At 38.0% G+C, this 21080-nt stretch overlaps 1 protein-coding gene across 5 annotated transcripts in view; it reads right to left on the bottom strand.

Annotated features, from left to right (window-relative positions):
* The window catches only part of NRAP (nebulin related anchoring protein), a 63770-nt gene that overhangs the window by 40026 nt on the left and 2664 nt on the right, over nt 1–21080 (bottom strand). For 4 of the 5 annotated variants that reach the window (XM_067537264.1, XM_067537263.1, XM_067537265.1 and 1 more), the window contains 12 exons: nt 20927–21014; nt 17055–17159; nt 15353–15457; nt 14456–14563; nt 13069–13173; nt 12639–12746; nt 10775–10879; nt 7254–7358; nt 5016–5132; nt 2252–2356; nt 1209–1316; nt 380–484 (listed from right to left, as the gene is read on the bottom strand). In XM_067537264.1, coding sequence (XP_067393365.1) covers nt 380–484; nt 1209–1316; nt 2252–2356; nt 5016–5132; nt 7254–7358; nt 10775–10879; nt 12639–12746; nt 13069–13173; nt 14456–14563; nt 15353–15457; nt 17055–17159; nt 20927–21014 — 1264 coding nt within the window. The remainder of the gene's footprint in view (nt 1–379; nt 485–1208; nt 1317–2251; nt 2357–5015; nt 5133–7253; nt 7359–10774; nt 10880–12638; nt 12747–13068; nt 13174–14455; nt 14564–15352; nt 15458–17054; nt 17160–20926; nt 21015–21080) is intronic. The other variant, XM_067537266.1, reaches the window with a different exon arrangement.

The following is a 21080-nucleotide window of genomic DNA, read 5'->3' as shown; positions in this document are numbered from 1 at the left end:
GCTCATTCAGTTCTTGACCTCTTTGTTGAGGCTACTAATTAGGGTGGTGATTTTTGTAATGTGGACACTTGTGCGCAAGGAACTGAACTGAGATAATGAATTTATTTCACATATGTCACTGCAACGGTCACCTGGTAATAACTTTAGGTTACCAATAACTTGGTGTGAAACAAAACCAATGACTCGGGCTGTCAGCCTCTGTATCCCATTTCCAATCCTCAGACCCTTCCTGACCCCACTGAACCTTTTTTTAATTTGACTTTGTGTTGCCAGCTGTTTGCCACCAGGATAAAAATCACACACTATGCTTCACTTTCTCTCCTACAGGGAGATGATGAGACATGTAAGCAACAGGATGAAAACCCATAAGATTATTTACATCTTTCAAAGGAACCAGCTTCCTTGTTGTCTGATATGAAGGAGTGAGTGTAGCTGGATAATTGTAGTCAACGTTGTCGTGCTTGTAATCAGATTTATAGGCTATCTGAAACACAGGGAGAACAAAAAAAATCAGTCTTTTTTTAAAGCTGTCATTTGTCTGAATAATTATCAGTCAAAAGGAAGGGAGAAACAATAATATTAATATTAAACACAAGAAACAAAGTACATTCAGTGTCATCAACGACAAAGAAAATGAAATTATTTGCATAGTTTAGCCACTAATTGATTCTTTTTCAACTACACAATTAAGCCAATGCCAACAGTGGGAGCATTAACTTAACTTCCACCTATGACATATCTCTTTTATCTTTCTGCTTAGTTCTTGAGTTTCTTACAGATCTGTAAATAATGTACTTGAAGGCATGGTATGTAATAAAATGGCTTCTTGAAGAATCCAGTAAATTAAAGCAGGTTTCAGAAACCTTCATTAAAGATTGTTTTTTTACCTTGTCCTAATGCTGACCAACCTCAACTCCCAATGACTTCCAGGGAAATTGAGGGAGCTCAATGCAGGACTGGATACCTAAATTAATTATTTTAACTTTTCCTGCAAATTAAAATATGTGTAAACTAGAGCGGAAGGGTTTCCCAGACTTATATTCTTCTCAGCACATCCATCCTTAGCACCACCCAACATCATTCAATCTCAGGTTTCTCATCAGTTGAAGGCTGGTGATATTAAAGACAAAAAAAGAAAAAAGACGACAGCATCTACAGAAGTGAATACTAACGAAGCACCTCCTACAGTCTGACCGCAAATGACTTACATTGCTTGCCAAACTGCCAACCTTCATAGCATGCAGAGTGCGCCGGTCCATGCCAATGCCTTCATAATGACCTTTCATTTGATTCTGGTAGTTTTCTTTGTATTTCAACTATACACACAACAACAAAAATCCTTTCAGAAAATGTATTTCATTTCACTATCTGTTACAGCGGCGAGACTGAGCATAGGAACATATCACCAGTTCAAATGATCTACTCATGTTGCTATAGTTTGAAAACGCACCGTGTGTAACATCTCTGACATCTTTAAAAAAAAACCTCCCAAGAGTCCTTCATTTCAATGGATGTCACTCGTATTCCCAAAATTACCTACGTATCACACGAATTTGGTGCCCTTTCACTTCATTGCTAAAAATGATTTACTTCAGAAAAAAAAGATCATTAAATTGAGGTTATAAAAGAGTTATTTTTACCAAAGGAATTAATCCCGTGGTATTCTAAGATTGGTGCATGAATAATTGTTTTTTGTCCTTATTTAGTATAGTCACCCATTGTGTCCAACCTTTATGCCTCAGAAGATGACTATTAGGCTGATTGAGATCATCTTACTAATATATTTTCGTTTAAGATGTTTTCAAATGAGTTATTGCTACACCAATAGTAATAAACATTAGTTTTACAGATCTTTAAATATGTTCTGTTCAATAATTTCAATCTCAAAAAATGGTGACTGATATGATCTGCATATATTTCGCTTCAATTAACAAATGGACATACATGATAAAATAAATGATAGCGTGACAAATAATGTTAATAGCCATTTTTATTGGATTAGCAATGCATTGTAGTAAGTAATCTCTTTTCCCTATATTAATTATTTTAGTGCCTAGGAGTCCTAGTCATGGACCAGGCCCCCATTATGCTCAGAGCTATACAAACACAGAAAAATGACTGTTATATTCAAACTAACTCCCAGTGCCGCTTTCACCCAAGGCTTATATGTTACACACAGAGATGAACTGTGATCCCAGCAGTTACTAAGATCAACTTTCACTGAACTGCATGCGAGGGACTGAGGACTTACATCACTGGTGTATTTTGAGATCTTGCTCACATTCTTGAACTGGGGAGTCTCACAGTAGTTAATACTGTGGCCTTTACTGGTTTCCAGACCCTTCTTGTACTTCACCTTAGAATCAAAAAATACAAAGGTGAGATGTAGCAAAATCTGCATTCACTGCATAAAATATCTATGCACATTAGTCATACCCTATATCCAGATTTAACATAAGGATTTAATTATTTGATATAAGGATTTAATTATATGGCATACAGTAAAATGTGGATTCCACACTCCTGATTCTACCCTTGACAATAGTGAGCCCTATATCTTTGATGATGATTTGGGGACCTACATTTTCAAAGAGTGACTAGTGATTTTAAATGATTCCATTTTGGGTCCCTAGTATGAGACATTTTTCAGCAAGTGCTGACAGCCCAGCATCTACATATGAGGCCCCCTTTGGGTATACCTACGTTGCATCTGAGAACGAGTTTCCCAGCTCTGACATGCAGACTTGCACTAGTTAGAGCTCCAGCTAGCGTGCTAAAAAATATAACAGCGTGGAAGTTGAGGCTCAGGTTCCGAAACCCACCTAGGTGTGAGCTGCTGAGATCAGGCCTAAAACGCAACATTCGTACCTGCTGCTTTTAATGCACTAGCTCGAGCTCCACTAGTGCGAGTCTGTCCACTTTGAGAGGCTCACGCCCAGGTGCAAAGTAGACAGACCCTTAAAGACTCTCAAGTGGGGCCCCCGAAACGGAAGCATCCAAAATCACTTACCAATTTTGAAAAAGTTATCCATAATCTCTAAAACTATCACAGTGCAATTCTATAAACAAATAAATCTATTCTAGTGTTCCTGACAAATACAGTTCCTGAAGGATGTACACTTTATTTCATTTATACTGCTACAAAATATATTTGGGAAGTTTCTTCTCAGAAGACTTACACTTGCTATCTCAAGAGTACCAAAATGTGGGAGGCTGTGTCCTAGGACTTCAGCTGATCTTGTGATGGGTAATTGGAGAATACTCCTCAAGCACTGCCCCATTGATCAGATAATAGCTGACATGCCTACACAACTCAGAATAATTTGAGAATTCTGTACACTGTTCTCTTACAAGAAGATTTTTTGTTTTGCATTATTTGAAAGTGACAGTCTTTTACAGGATGCTGGATTCTGTTCTGTATACATTAATGGAGATGTACAGGTATAATGGAAATTGGATTTTGGCCCATTTTGCATATATTTTTCAAAGGTTATTTTGTTCAATTAGCTTTAAAAAACCCTTTGAAACACCATAATATACACCTCTAAATTATCCAAATTACTTACATTTAGAACCCCAGAAAATGAGACACACAGCACTAAGGGCCATGCAAAGAACTTCCTTAGGTTTGTATCCTCTGTATGGCTAGAATAAGAAATATGCTGCTTTCTCTATAACAATGATGTCACTTTATAAGTCAAATTGAGATTGCTTGTGTGACAGTATTAATTAGTAAATGCAGTACTGATACAGAGGGTCTAATTCGTCTCTTAAATTTGCATGCAAGTTTCCCATTGATTATTTCATAGGTATATGTGGAAGCAAAATAGTGAACAGAATTAGAGCTCAGCGGCATATTGGATTTGGATTTAATATTCAGACAGGTAAGCAAATCTTCCCCCCCAAAATTTGCAAATCCTTAAGTGTAGAACTTGTATTTAAGCATCAATTAAAGACATACATACATTTCAGATAAATTTGAAAATCAGAATAATATACAGCATTTATTTAGCACTTTTCATGTATAGAGCTCAAAGCTACTTGCAATAGAAGGAGAGGATCATTATCCCCATTTTACAGATGGGAGAACTGAGGTGAACAGATTCCCAAAGTGACACAACACATCAGTGGCAGAGCTAGGAATCGAACTCAGGTTCTATTCTCTATCCACTAATTTATATTAACAACATTTTGGGAAACTTTATCTGAAAACAGGGGCATGAACAGGAATAAAAATGTGGCCGATTTTGGAAGGGCACTTCTGTGCCCCCCGTGACCGGAGGAGCTGGCTCTCCCCTCCCCCTGCAGCCCTAGGGCCAGTGGAACTTGCTCTCCCCCGGTGGCCGGAAGAGCTGGCTCTCCCCACGTACACCAGGGCCTCTGGACCTGTCATCTCGCACTTCAGCCCAGGGCAGGAGTAGCTCGCTCTCCCCATCCTGGCCCTGGAGGAGTTCTGCTCCCACGCCGATTGGGGGAGACCCATGCTCCTGCACACCCCCGCCCTTGCATATGCCCCTGTCTGAAACAAAATTCTGCTTCCTTTGATCTCCTCTGCCTACAATTGGTATATTCTTGGTTTCTTTTCCTTAAAGAAAAAAGTGGAGGAGGGAAGATGTATCTTGGAGAAAGTAATTATGTGAAAAAACACGTGCAGTGAGAAGTGTAGCTCAAGAAACAGAAAAGCTATTTTAGCTCATCTGGTGTTTTAAAAACAAGGAAGGGTGAGGGGAAGTTCCTCAGCTTGTGTAACATCTGATAGCTCTATGGAAGTCAATTGTCTCTGACAATTTTCAACAGCTGAAGATCTGTCCCTGAATATTTCTCCCCAGGAATGGCCAAATTCTATAACTGTGCTACACATTGATCTGTTTTCATATGTGCTAGTCATGAAGGACAACAATCTTTTACTTTCCTAGCCTGAGAAACCAGAACCTACCTGCCAGACATAAATAGATATAGCTGTACCTAGTATGGTCTGTTCTCCTACCAGTTCATAATTCTGTTTGACTTCTTACCTCACTGACAAGCTTGTTGACATTCTGGGCTTGTTTAAGGACTAAGTTGTCGTCAGCTGAAAGAGAATGAAAGTGAGCTGCCCCTTTCATCTTTGAAAGATCCTTTTTGTATTTTATCTAAAAAAAAAAGGGGGAGGGGGAATAAACAAAACAGAAAGATATTTTGCCATTGTCATTTCCATTCACATGAAGAGCCAGAGTAAAACTTTCCCCTAATTTCTATTAGTTTTAATATGCTTTAACAGAAGGGTAAATAAGTGGGAAAGGTAAGTTAATTGCAGCTGTTACTTCTTAAAATCATTTCTATAGAAAATCACAAGTCATGTAAACACCTACTATTTCAGGTGAAATCACTTCACAATTTAGTAATTTTCTTCACAAGTTTTCCCATTGGTTGGACAGCACTGGTTCTTAGTTACTTGAACTGACATCTTTATGAATAATACTAGCAAATTCTTGGCTAGCAATTGATTGAGGCTTGTACTCTATTTTAATAAAGAATTCAGTTCTCAGTAGTCTAATGTTAGGATGCCAGAGAATTATAGATGGTTAACAAGTACCCACTACAGTTTTCCTTCTACAGAAACCAGTTTATTGAGTGTACAATACTTTTTTCTTTCTTTCTTTTTTTTAAACACTTATGGGTTTTTTTAAAGACAGTGATGATTCCCTCCTGTAGGGTGCGAAGTGATATTTTTAAAAGAGGGGAGGTGGCGGAGGTGCCAATTTACCATTGACTTAAATATGGCCAGGATTTTACCCTTGGGGCTGCATATTTATATTTGTGTTTTGCCTAATTTCTGCACACAGATCAATTATTTTCACATGTACACAGACAGACTCCTCACCTCATGCAATTTGAAATTCTACCCCATAAGCTATGAAACAAAAGATATATTAGGGGTGCTGAAATGTTATGATTATTCAGTTTTGATTTTGGAGTCTGCATTCAGTTACTCAGGCTTTAAAAGAAATTAAATTGCCTTATACTATCATAGGTTCACCCACCCTCGTACACCAAAAAATAAAAAAAAAATAAACCAAAAAACCCAACCCCCATAATAATTGCCAATTAGAAAATATAATTTTGATTTTTAGCATTTTGGAGACTTATTAAAACGACTTTATTAATCGGGGAAGCTTAAATATTCATTTTTAAATTGGGTATCACTGGATTTGTCATCAGAATAGGTCATAGTCATAGGAGGTCTTAGAGACACAAGGTGGGTGAGGTAATATCTTTTATTGGACCAACTTCTATTAGTGAGAGAGCCGAACGTTCAAGGCACACTGAGCTCTTCTTCAGAACTGGGAAAGGAAAAAACTCTGGGTGGCTTGAAAGCTTGTCTCTCTTACCACAGAGAAGTTGGTCCAATAAAAGATATTAACTCACCTGCTTTGTCTTTCTAATATCCTGGGACCGACATGGCTACAACTACACTGCATGGGAGGTCTTAATCTTTTTATATTCTCCCAGTCATTAGTTCAAGTAATGGGATACTGTGGAACTTTTTGTTTCTAGGTTGCTGCTTGTGTCTGGCCCGGGTTGGTGTTGACTGAAGAATCTTGCCATCTGTTGGTTGTTTAATGGTCTATACGAGTTGATGGACTCAATCTATTTCCCAGTGGACAGATGTCTACATCACAAAAGTTGCCACCAAAAGCCACCCTTTTGGCTGTCATGGCAGACAGAACAAGAAAGGATGGAAATACAGATGGACACATTTTGTGACTATTAGAGGTGGTCCCTTCAGAACTGAGCTGAGGTTCACTGGTTGGTGGGCTGTGTGGAAAAACCATATGCTGCCACATCTCAGTCTGTACCTGTTCTGTAGATTACAACAACAAAAAATTAACTGCACTGCAGGTAAGGAGTTCAATCCTCGTGATGTGCCAGTGTCACATCCTATGTTCTCTTGTCTCAGTATGAATTGTTTTGTACTAAACATACAATACACCATAATCAAAAAACTAGGAACTGTTCAGATCATTCAAGCTATATTTACTCATTATAGGAGATATTGTAGCAAATCTCATGACTATACCTAGTAAGTACATAGTTTGCATTGGTGATAATGGACATCATCAATCCCACGAGCCACCTAGTCCTCTGCAATGCAGTAAAATGTCATTGTTTTTCTAGTTTAATTTTAGCATTCAGCTTCCAAGCTCTACTTGGACAAACTGCTGCTTTTAATTGGTTATGTATTGTATTGATTATTCATGTTTCATACTTACGTCACTTGCCAGTTCATTTGCTTTCTTGGCATTTTGATAAGCTGGAGTGATCATAGCAGGAAAGCTTCCTTTCCCTCTGTGCTCTTCATATTCATCCATATAATCCTGCAGAAAATTCAGGGTGTTTATTCATTGCATATGAGTGAGTGGATTATTAATGACTTTTCTGAGATCCCCAGTCTCTGTAACTTGCATGTATAGTTCATTACTTCCATTTCTTTGTAAAGTTTGTTCATTTCATTCTACAATATATGTATTTAATCACCCACAATGTAAATTTTCTCTATGGCCCCTTTATTTATATTACAACGGAAACGCAGGCAACTGTTAGCTACTTTCAAGATGGTATTCCTCCAGTACAGAAAAGATGAATAAACCCTCCAAATATCACTCCAATTTCCGCAGACCAAAAAACAAAAGAAAAGAAGAATGGTTAAGACACTCAGCAGATCCGGTTCAATTCTGGCTCTGCATCACATGCCCTATGTGACCCTATGTAAATCTCTTAACTTCTCTGTGACTGTAGTCTTCATGGGCATAGAAATACTTCTCCACTTCATAGGGATATTTTGAGGATGAATTAACTGATGAATGAGAGGTGCTCAGGTATTATGGTGGTGAATACCTTAAAAAACAAGAGTACCGAATCTGTTTTTTTATTATTTATTATTAGTCTAGAATTAGTCCTATGAAGCAGAATGTATCTTTAGACAAAATTCTGCCCTCAAAAGCATATGGGTAAGTCTCTTTAGCTTTCAAATTGCATGAGACTATCCAGGACATTATCCCCAGGTCAGGACTTATTTGAACCATTTCGGAACTAATGCCGGGTTTACAGAAAAAGGTTTTTTAGAACTTTAAAATAATTTAGTCTAAGGATATTTATTACTTTTTCATAAACACATTAAAAGTTTATGAAAAAGAAATTGCTAAATATTTTATTTTAAACAATCCTAGCAAAACAATTTCTTCATTAGAAACCATATCACGTGTGTGCCAATTATGTAACTTTGTATAAATCTTTTGTAGTAATATGCCAGATCAGGTGAAATGAGGATGCCTGCCAGGGCAGGAATAGTGTAGCAGTGTAAACACAACAAATATTCATGCTATTTTTCCTGTGACTTCTCACTGCAAATGGGGTCATGGTAGGTCATGCTATGTCACATCACATGATAAAGTTGGGTCACACCACAGTGAAGTATGTCAACAATATGATAATAGCACCTCTAGTGATTCCATATACAAAATGTGTTATACATATGCACAGAGAATCCAAAATAACCATGAATAATTAGCCGTCACTATTTTAAAATACTATTCTTCCAGTTGAACGCTAACTTCTATTCTAACTTCTGTTTTTCAGTTCCTCATAACTTTCTCCAGCAAATTTCTTTGACATTTTCTATGCTTCCTCAAAGTCTGAAAACAATATTATTCATGTTACATAGTATCTTAATGCAAAAGTAGTCTGTTCACTTCAATGGGACTATTCATGGAGTAAGGTTAAATTAATCTTGAATAAGGGTATCAGAATCTGGCCCAATGAGATAAAAAAATCAAGCCAAGTTTGAAGTTTGTGATCTAAGATTCAATGCCATGCTCAGAGAAAATATGTAAATTAGTTTTAAAGTTATAAGCATTTAAATTAGCCACCTTGGTATAGGAATAGTAGGAATATCCTGTTTATTCATTTATTTTTTGAAATAAACTTTTGTTAGTTCAGAAAATATATGCTGATTTTAGATTTCTGCCACTGTACGTGCTAAACTGATTTTTTTCAAAAGTGGTTTGCTGCTTACACTTCTAGGGGATTTATCAAATAAGCCAGTTTTGGGTAAAAGCAGTGAGGAAGTTTAAAGTTGCAAAGGTCTTAAGTCAGGAGGTGTGTGATGGGGTGAGATCCCCATGTGAACCCTGCAAGAGTGGAATTGAGCCAGGTGGGCCCAATCAGCTAATTAGGCTACAAACAGGGGAATTTTAGGCAGGAGGCAGCTAATTAGAGTAAGGCTCACCTGTGCAGGAACAGGCAGGGCCTATAAAGTCCAGTAACGGGCTACAGAGTGGGCTGCTGGGAAAGGCTGCCGGAAACAATCACTTCCTGGGAAAAGGGTTTTGGGGCTTGTACACCCAGAGAGAGATGGGGAACAAGATGTGATAGGAAGCAGTCCAGGGAAGGAGTAGTGAAGCCTGAGAAAGGAAAGCCCAGAACTGCTGAGCTGAGTGTCCCTGGACTAGAACCTGGAGTAGAGGGTGGGCCCAGGTTCCCCTACCAGCCACCAAGTGAGTGGTACCAAGGCAATGGAAGAGAAGACTGCCTAGAACTGCTAGGGAGAAGGGACTTTGCTATCCCAGAAATGGGGGAACACTGAGTGACCTAGCCAGAGGGCTTAGTCCCAAAGAGGACACTGCCATTCTGGGGCTGAGAGAGGGGCTGCAGTTCAGAGGGAGAGACAGAGTAACGGCATGCAAACTATGGATGAGGGCGTTGACCATAAGAGCTAATCCCCAGGGTGACCAGGAGGAGGCACCAGACCAATGGTGAATAGTGCACCTTGTGACAAGATGCATGCACCTTTTTTTGCCTACAGGCTTGGTAAGTTATGGTGGAAAAAAATGAAGGGGATTAAAAACTAAATTCTGACTGGCTACAAGAACTACACATGCAAAAATAATAATTGGCATCTGAAATATAAATTCCTGAGATTGTGACCCCTGAGCTGTGCTACTTCCTTGAGGTAATCATAATTTTAACTGAAATGTTAATGAATATTAATATTAAATATTAATGAATATTAGGATTTTTTCTAACATTGCCCACAATCATTATATTTCCTGAAAAATGGAACATAAGCAAAGAAAGCCATAAAGACCAGGGTTAAAAGAAAGCCTGTTTGTTCCCAGTATGCCAGAGACATAGCTAATCGGGGTAAAAATATCACTCCCATCACAGCCAAAGTCTAAGAGACCTTGTATGATCTTAAGTGCCACTTGTATATATTTAAAGTTGCAAAGCTTCTAAGGCTTCCTGAAATGTTGGCATGGAAAACATACCCAATTTCCATCACTTCATCCCCTTTTTACATTTTCTCCTATTTGATTGTGTGCATCCGTCATGGGGAACTTTGAAAGTCTCCCAAAATAGGCAATAAATTCAGATGATGGTGCCACAATACAAATGTATGTATACATAAACAGGCATACAGCTAATTAGATGCGACTTACCTCTTGGGAGTGGTCTAGTATAAGGATAATGTATTGAAAATGACGGATTTTTTGCACCAACAAGACAACACTCTTATCTCATAAGCCCAGCCAATGGCACACACTTATTTACATGCTCAGATTATGGTGTTATCATGCTGCTGTCTAATCCTAACCCTGACCCATGATTTCATATAGGGAAACAAAATTTAAGAAGGGACAGCAATCTCATTGCCATTAGGACACTCTACTGCATTCAGCAATATTAACAACCAGCTGAAACTTGGTTACTTGGGTATCTCTTAGTTGTTGCATACCTGACTAAAGTGGTCTATGTTTTCTTTTGTGAAAGCATTATCTGTTCCAGTGACATGACTGGCTTTCCCCTTCATCTCTTTTTCATATCTTTGATGATACCTCACCTAACAGAAAGAAAAGAAGAACAAGCCAGATGAGTTCAGCCTGTTACACATATGCCATATAATAAATAATATGCTTACGTTAATAATAAAGGATTGGCAAAAATTTGCACTGCCACCAGGTCACCAAAACCAAGTTTTCTACTTTTACTTAATAATAGTTTCAAAATTTAAGACATGCCACATCAGTTCAGATCATTAGTTTACCGAGCCTATCATTCTACATCTGGCAGTGGCTAACCTCTGATGCTCCAGAAGGTTAAAAAAATAACACATAATGCACCTAACTGCAGAGTCACCATACAGTGCCTCTCATCCTACCTGATCTCAAAGTGCTTTGCACACACTGCATGAGGGTCATTTGTCCACCAATAATTATTTTTAATAAGAAGAAGCTTGATTCTGAGGGGTGCTGATCATTAGAATGTTCACTAGGCCCAACGGTAGTTTTAGGTGTGCAGCTTTCAAGTTCAGGCTCAAGATTTACAACATCTCTATTGAAGGCAAAATAATGCCTACAAGTTATACAGGTGCTCTTTATCCCACATAGGCAATTTTTTTATACCAAAAAGAGTTCTTCCACAGATCAAGGGCAGTGTATAAAGTTTCAATGTTTGGAATTCATCTGCCCTTGACGAAGATCAAGGATGTTCCTTGATTTTCACGGATAAGTTAATAACCAGAATAATTCTCCATTCTCCATTTCAAGTCATTTCCCTACAGGTAGCACACTATGCTATATGTATTTCCTTTCACTGCCTGTGTAAAAATTGATACTGAGTCAGTTTCAACACATATGATTTAATCATAAGAGGCTGGTAATATTATCTTCCCTTGAAACGGCTTTTGAAATCATCACGGTTTCTGGAGGCAGAGTTGGTACACATTTAAGAAACATAATTGTGGGACTGAGGCAAAGACAGATAAATTATATTCACTAAAGCTTCCAGGCACATGAACACACACACACTGCTTCCTGGAGGCTCAATCCTGCAAGGTGCTGGGCACTCCTGAGAGCTGCTATGTGACTTCAACTCCAAATAACTTCAATAGGAATGCAGGGCATTCAGCCCTTCACAAAAGTGTTCGGCACCAAGAGAATGGCAAGATAGGGGGGTGATTCTGAAATAATGTCAGTCCAGAGGCAACAGAAACACTTAAATATGGAAAGCATATACATTTGATTTATACATATATACTTATTATTCAAAAGATTGGTTTCTCTGGTCTACAAAGTCCACTTTGTGTTACTCAGACAAAGCTCACTCCTGCACCAGCATAAAGGGAAGGAGGAGGAATCAGAGGTGAGCTAGGGCAGGGCCAGCTATGGATAGTCATGGTGGAGCAGAGCTCTGCTGAAACCAGTCCTCCACTGGTGTGAGAGGGACCTTGTGCCTGTGGTATAAATTAGAGCTATGCCTCAACAACTCTCACTTACGCAAGGCGGAGCAGAGTGGGATCAGAGAGTCACAAGTGGCTCCTTATGGCTCCTCCCCTCATTCCTCTGTGTCCAAGTGGAGATTGGGTGGGCCTTCAGTCCACAGAGATTAAGGCTACTGTGTTCAAATTATAATGGCTTTATTGCCCCTCGTGTATAACACAGGACCTATCAGCGCAAAAAATAATTACCTGAAATCTACTGGCCATGTTCTCTGCTGGCGTAACTCCACCAGCACTAATGGAATTTTGCCAGACAAGAATTTAGGAGAATTTAAAAGAATTGGGTTTTTTCCTCAAAAGAGACGTTGGTTTTCACACTTACATCACTGGCCAGTTCATTAGCTTTCTTGGCTATCTGATAAGCTGGAGTGATCATAGCAGGAAAACTGCCTTTCCCCCTCTGCTGTTCATATTCTTCTGAGTATTTCAGCTGTATAAATAAAAGATAATTTAGGAACAAGTATATCAAACACACTTATACCTACTACACACACAAAAAGCTACATTAAAAGAACACTATTGAGGTTGCAAAGTCAACCACTCAAAAGTTAGGAAATGTCAGAATTAAGGATGCCTATGCAACCTTCATTCACCCCCTCCTCCTTTTGTGTGCATGAATGATAGTCTTTAATTACGTGATCACATACTATTTTTCCCAAAAGATCCCTGCCTCATGCTGTACACAGGACAGATCTGCTCTGGGGATTATTCAGGATTGAAACCGGTTGCCTGTTCTCTCCTGTTTCACTTACGTCACTCATAAACTGCCCTCCAGCCTTTGCGTGCAGTAGATCTGGAGTGTCTACAAGAGTGGTGTAACTGGAAACTTTGTCTTCATGTCCTCGCTTATAAGCCACCTGGGGGAAGAAGATATAAAGTGCATTTTAAAACTATTTATAGCAAATATCTGGGTATTTCCTTCCACCAGGCTTGAAAAGGCAACAGAAGAACTGACCTCTGTTTCAGCTAATGAATTGTTCCCAATTTTCTGTCCTTAATATAAGTCTCTCGGCTGTAAATACATAAGTAGGTGCAGCTACTACTGACAAAAAGGGATTGCCATTACAGTTTGTTAGCTTAATTGTTCTATTTCACTCTGTCTGTCTGGATCTATCAAATGCCAAAGGTGTTCATTTTATGGCAAGAAAAGAAAACTGCACTATGGGGGGAAATTGTAATTTTTTTCTGTTAAGTCATGCAGCATTACCTCTTCATTAATACAGGTAAACAGAAAAAGAATAAGAGTGGTTATGCTGATATCCACAATATAGTCAAGCTGTCTTCATATTAAGGCCCCAGTGCAACTCCTATTAAAGTCAATGGAAACACTCCAAACTCACTGGGTCCAAAGTGACTAAAGTTTTAAATTGTTTGTTTTGTGTGAACAGTATTCTTCAATAAAAACATTACAAAATTCTCCATTAATGGCCCAAAACCCTATTGCTTACAATTGTATTACTGCAATGGTTGATGCTGTATATGGAAACCATTGCAGCATTTTTCAAGTGATTTGTTTGATTCTTATTTTCACTGTTCATTGTTATTTTTATAACATGGTACATTACATGCACAGATAATTTAAAGTAAATTGTAGGTAAATTTAATTTACTAGTCCACTGGTATATAATGTTATATACTAAAAGGAAAAGAGATGAAAATGTCAGAATAATTGGATAAATAAATGAAAAATAAAAAGGGAAAACAAGAGTATTCAAATACCCTTACAAATAATTCATAGTGTATAGAATAGTATAGAATAGTACAACAATTAATTTTTTTTTAATTTGTTGATGGCAATTATGTCATAAATATCCCATATATCTTAGAAAATGCCCATAGTGTCATTTGTTATACATGCTATACATGAAAGACAAGATGGGTGAGAACATCTTTTATTGGACCAACTTCTACTGATGAAAGAGATAAGTTTCAAGCTCCACTTGTATGAGATATTCTTCCAAGACTAGCTAGTTTGTTAGTTTCCTGTGTCAATGTATCATATTCAATGTTTTTCCACTTTTTACAGGATTTAGTTTACAATTAGTGTTGGTCGTGGAATGCACCTTTTAACATGAACTGCTTAAACCCAAGATTCATGAAACTTCAGTAAGTTTGACACATACACAAATTGGAACTTACATCACTGCTTAGCTGAGTGGCTTTCTTAGCTATCTGGTAAGCTGGAGTGATCATAGCTGGAAAGCTGCCTTTGCCTTTCTGTTGTTGATATTCTTCTGTGCATTTCAACTAGAAAATTATATTAATGTTTTATTTTGTTAAAGAAATACCCTCTGTCCATTAATATGACACTTCTTTTAATGCATACATTCTAATTGTTATGGGTTAAAGTGAAAATCACAGGACCCATCAGCATGGCTATACATATTCAAAGTGTTTTAAAATAATTAACACATAGAAGAAAATGTATTTTATAAGTTCAAAATGTAGGAACATTTCCTATGTAAAGTGGAAAAAATCTGTTTATAGTCTTCCTTCTCTGTATTTTTGTGAACAAAATTTTCACTATTAATCACTAGTTTAGTAGAGATCACCACCCCGTTACATAGGCACAGCTCTTCAATTCTTAAATAAGGTTTAACTTCCATTCACTTCAGGTTGATGGAAAGGCAATAGATCCTTGACTACTCTACAAAAAATAAGACGTATGCATTGCTGGTGCAGCCCATAGGTAGAAGCAACACTGGAAGATGTAGAATATGTTGGACTCAGTATATAGTCCAAGTTACTTAATGCGTTACTGTCCTGTAGCTGAAGTGTATCTTAACTGCAGAAGTTCATGATAGTTCCACTTGTATATAATTGCTAAGCTTGGCAGTAACACTGTTCGGTGACCTTGACTGTATATATAGATAGCACTCACAAGGCTAACCACCGCTGTTCAACATAGCAATAAATGCATGTCACCCTCTCCTTTTGTAATTTGTTTTTTTGAAAGTTTGGCTACTATAAACTAGTATGTCCTCAAAAAACGATAACTCATACAAATAAAGTTACTGCAAATGTCAGCCCACATACATCACTGAGAGTCTTCTGTGCCTGAGTTATCCTGACCATTCCCGGGTCTGGGATGGCTCCAGAATACCACGATTTGCTTGCCTCATATGCCGCTTGGTAGACTTTCTAAAAAAGGAAAGATTAAGTCAGAAGAAATGTGTACACTCATTTTTTAAACCCGAATAGTTAATCTGCCAGGGGAAAAGAAAACCTTCATTCACTGTGGGTGAAATATACTCCTGTGCTGAGGGAAAGCATGAGGCCTATCCTCTGCTTAAGTCTCATTTTGAGAACGTAGGTGGATCATAAGTGAGATATGGACTTTGTCCTGTCCCTTTTCCACATCAAAGAATATTTCTGAGCACGTTCCATAAGATTTGCTTCTGTATTATGAAATTAAGGCCCATTTCCCAAAACTTTCCAGTAAACTAACTGCGAATGTCATGCAGACTGCAATGAATTTGCTAGACCAGCATTATTATTAGTGCTAAATCTGTACTAGATGCTGTGCAGACAAATGTGAAAACTGTAAATTCAACAAATTGAAGATTGATATATTTTCTTTTTTGTCATACTTATTTCATAAGAATTCAGAGTGTGTGAAAAGTGCCAGATTGAGAGCTCTGGAAAGTTAAGTGCTCCATTTACCGGCAGAACATACACATTGCCCTGTCAAAAGGGACAGCTTCTAGAAATGATGGTAATTCATAGACTTCTTAGTATTTGGCTGTCTGCTGAGACTCCCAAGAAGAGTCTCAGCAAAGAAGGGCTTTGATCATTTAAAAAACAGTCTATTTTGTTTTTTATTGGTGGGGGATGGATCTGATCCACCAAAAATAAGATGAAGGGTTCTATAGCCCAATACGTCACCCAGCTAGCCATCTACATTTTCTATTACTGTTCCAGTCTCTATGCTAAGGGAGATTTATTTTTTAACGCTAACAAAAACTTTTTAAAAAATAATATTTATTTCAGGCAGTCATTTTCTGTTCTCCCTTTATTACTAGCTCACACAGATGAGTTTAATAAGTGATTCCCAACTCCCTGCCCAATTTCTTCCTGTCCCTGATCCTGTGTTTGCAACACTCGCCTTGAAAATTAATACTGTCACAAATTCAGCATCATGGCTTTACTTCAGGATCAAGTCAGAAGAGAAACTAGGGTAGGCAGAAAAAAGCCACTAGCAAAACACAATGGGTGAAATCCAGACCCCAGTGAAATCAATGGGAGTTTTACCATTGACTTTAATGGGGCCAGGATTTCATTCAATATCGGCAGTAAATAGAAACAGTGACAACAAAAATGATGAATTATAATAATACTTAGCACTTCCTCAGATGAAAGATCCTGTGTATCTCTGAAAGCTTTATAAGTCTGATTATACCCATTTTACAGAAGGGGAAACAAAGGCACTAAGAAGGTAAGTGACCTGTCCTCACTCACACATGACACCCTGGCAAAGCCAGGAATAGAATCCAAATCTCCTGACTTTTGCTCTCCTCTTTTAATGACTAAAATATGCTACCTTGAAAAGTAAGGGGAAGTTAAACAAACTATTAAGGAAATGATAAGAAATGAACTCTCACGCCTGAAATATGGTGAATAAAAGCATAGCAATAATCATCTCATTTAGCATGGGGCAGTAGCTCACATCAGGCTGATGCTTGGTGGGTTGCATGCTAGCATCTTACGTGAACGTGGACACTTGAGGGATGTCTCTTACCTGACTGGCCAACTGTTGAACTCTATGTGCAGCTTCCATATCTCTGGACTTCATATCCCAATGAAAAAATGATTTGAATCGTTCTCCCTCTTCTCGATATTTAATCTACAAAAAATAATGGCATCAATAGATTTTTTCGCATCATGGGTACAAGAGGCCATCATTTTAAGGTGGGAAAGTTCTGAAAATGTCTGGGTACGTAGTCTTATACTGAAATGCAAACTGCAGCATAAAAAAGGTGAGAATAATTTAAAACCAGTGCAAGACTTAGTTTATTTCCTAACATAAGAAAGCTGTGAACAAATGCACACCCCTATCTGCTAATTTGTGTGTCTATGTGCCAGATCCTCAACTGGTGTAGACTGGCATAGTTTTCAGTGCCAATCTACATCAACTGAAGATCTTGCCCTATATTTTTAAAGATATACAGATATAGCGAGAAGCCCTTTTGTTTATGGTAGGACCTACAAAACAAACATAGGCCTGGACAACACAGACTCTGTGGCCTTTGAGAAAACATTGCTCACTGGACTCTCTTCCTTCCCATCCCACCAGAGTCCCATTTATCTGGCCAACTCTACCTCATTTCTTGTGCTTATCATCACCCTACACCATACAAGAAGGCCAAACAGCACTAGACTGTACCATGCAAAGGGCACAGACTTGCCTCCTGCGTCCCTCCCCCCATCGCCAAAGGTGTCTGTGGAGAAGGAGATGAGATTTATCCCTCAGTGCAAACATCTGTTCTCTGCTCCACATAGTGGCTTCTGACTAAAATATTCTGCTGACACAGGAGTTACACACACGTAGAGGAGCAGCATACTGAAGTTGAAACCATTCCATGAAAATCGGAGAGGAGAATTTGGTCCTTCAATACCAGTAAAATAATGACAACTGAAATCAAAAGAGAAACCTGCGCAGAACATACCATTCAAATGTTAGTGTGGAACATTGGTGCTGTGTGCCAGTCAGAGGGCAATATTCTACCTCCTTCACCCGGTGCAACCTCAGTGAAGTAAGTGAGGCTGCACAAATGTAATTAATGGCAAAATTTAGCTCCAGGTCTTCACTTTATTACAATTTCCTATTTGTTTTGCGATAGAAGCCCCTACTGAGATCAGGGCGCTACCTGTGCTAGGCACGGTACCCACAAATAAGAAACAGCTGCTGCCCTGAAGAGCTTACCATCTAAATAGACAAGACAGAAAAACTCTGAGAGGAAGTGTGTATTATCATCTCCATTTTACAGGTTAAGAGAAGCGGCTCGGAGAGATTAAGTGACTTGCCCGATGTCTCACAGGAAGTCAGTGGCAGAGCAAGGAATTGCACTCATATCTTGGGTCCCAGTTCAATGCCTTAAGAACAAAATAATCCGTCTTCTCTAATGTAATGTTCTCAAGTAAAAGCATATTCAGTTTTACCAGGTGAATATGTTTTTTATTTAAGATCATGAACATTTCAACTCAAACATTTTCTCAAGTGAGAATTTTTATACATTTAGCACACATAGTTCTAGACCCAAAACTGCCATATAAGTGAATGGGGACTTTCAATGAGTAAGGATTGCAGGATCAGGCCCTTAGACACACTTAGCAACCCCTTCTTTGGCGTTCAAAATTCCCTTGTGATTGAAAGGGACAGGATCTGCTCTGGTGAGAAAGGAAGGGAAAGTGATCTCTGAGCTATATTTTGCCTCATGTGTACACACATACACACTGGAAGTAATGGGGTCTCATATCACAGCCTGCAAACAGAAATAGAACCTGCAATAATCCCAGGCTCATTTCAGACCAGATCAGTCACACACAATTTAAAGGAAATACACTGGTTGTTGTTGTAATAGTGTCTGGGTTATTGCAAAAACCTGATGCATAAGAATGGTGTGCAAGAATGATGGGAGAAAAAGGTTAACATATGATGAATGCTGCTAAATGTCTGATGCCAACACTGTCCAGAAAGCAGAGAAAATATGAACAGATACAGTGTGTGCAATAATTTAAATAATGCAACTTCCTTCCCTTATTTTACAGAGAATTTTTAACGGATGTCAAATCATATAGGAACACATTGTTTATGTTTAACATATGTAATAATAGTAGTAGTTTTTACAATATCAAAGGCCCGAAATTCAATAAAGCAACATTACACGTGGAAATGGCTCATTTACCACTGGTTATTTGCAATCTTACTATGTACTTTTCTAACTTTAAAGTTACCAGAAATATAAAACTGAAACAAAAGTCTTTGGAGGAAACTACCAAAAGCTAGAAAAGAATTCCATAACACACAAAGTCTTTGAGCTCCCCCCGTGATTTTCAGAACCACAACAGCCTTTCAGGAGATTGATCCAAGTACAAGTACAAGAAAATCCAAGGTATCCATAATATTTCAGTAAAAATGTTCTCAACAAAACCATGAAAAACCAGACTCTTATGGGTTTGTTTGTTTTTTTCAATAAATCTCAGTCCAAGTTCATTGGATACTTGAAAAACCTTCTAGGTACAGATTCTAATGAAATTGAATCTATTTTATGGCTTAGTGTCAAAGACTTGGGTATTTCAATCAGGTTTTGCTTGGAGTTTTCAGGTTTATTTGAACCCAAAATTCAAAGAAAGTAATAGAAAATTTAAGAAAATGTCCGTATGAACCTAGATGACTGAAACGATCAAGTTTGCACAGCTCAGCATTTCTAGAAATTCTCTGTGAGCATTGATACAGACGTCCACTTAGAATATTAGATAAGGATCCCTTGACACACAGCCTGCATTTCTCAATCAGGGAGACTCCCAATAATATTAATAGATTTGTTATCCAAGTAAGAACTGTAAAATCAGGCCCCAAATGTACAGGAAGTAAGGCTATAATTCTACCTTGGGGTTTCCTAGTGATATTGATACAATTATTGTTTTGCTCCCTTGCTTTGCAAGAGGCCTTATAATGTAGAGTTGTATGCAGTGTTTTAACCATGTTGGTCCCAAGATATTAGAGTGACAAGGTTGGTGAGGTAACGTCTTTTATTAGACCAACTTCTGTTGGTGAGAGAGACAAACTTTCAAGCTTATACAGAGCACTTCTTCACATCTGAAAAATACATGTACATATTAACTATTTATGCTAAACATTCTGTTCCACCCTGTACTTAGCTGTGACACTCTGAATACATTTCCCAGACATGAAGAGCTCTGCGTTAGGTCGAAAGCTTGTCTCTCCCACCAACAAAAGTTAGTCTCATAAAAGATATTACCTCACCCGCCTTGTATTTCTAATGTAGAGATGAACAGACACAAGACATTATTCCTCTTTTTAAAATGAATAGTGAACATGTAGGATACAAATTCACAAGAGGCAGTGAATTTTTTCTTCTTGAAAAAAGGAAAAAAATTCCACAAAATTACCTCATTCACCTTGTCTCTTTAATATCCTGGGATGAACATGGCTACAACAACACTGCATACAAAATTTTAGACATTTCCTCCCATTTTTGTCTAAATTTCAAAATTTTCCAGCCAGTCCTAGCATTCATTGTAATATTACAACAAATGATATATTTCTAAGGAAAAGTGTAACAAATCTATACACCAGCAAAAGCAAGCTAGAGATGGGGTCGAACTGGGGAATTTGGATCCAGATCTGGATTTCAAATCCCCGGGCATATTTATTTTTATGGCCCATTATGAGCCCATTTGCAAAATTCTGATCCTAATTTGGGTATAAACTTTTAATACTCTTAAAGAGACCGGAGGAGAGGGAAAGGAGGTTCTGTCTGGACTTTTTTTAGGACATTTCTAGAACAGAACACATGACTACAATGGTGTCTTTTTAACATAAAATACAGCTGCATATAAAACACATTTGTTCCTAAAGCTTCTCACCTCACTTACTGCTTCTGATTGTTTCTTCACATTTGTATTTACTGGTGTCTCAAATAAGCTTGTGAATGTGTTGTTTTTTGGGTTATGTCTACAAAAGAAAGTATAATAGGAAATTAAAAATGTATGTTACTGCCCACCAGAAATATAGGTTTTC

The sequence above is a fragment of the Emydura macquarii genome, unplaced genomic scaffold, assembly GCF_026122565.2.
Source record: "Emydura macquarii macquarii isolate MOO-44397 ecotype Brisbane River unplaced genomic scaffold, CSIRO-AGI_Emac_v2 contig_3692, whole genome shotgun sequence".
Lineage (NCBI taxonomy): Eukaryota > Metazoa > Chordata > Testudines > Chelidae > Emydura > Emydura macquarii.
The sequence above is the reverse complement of the archived record's forward strand: the minus strand, read 5'-3'. Positions and strand labels throughout refer to the sequence as shown.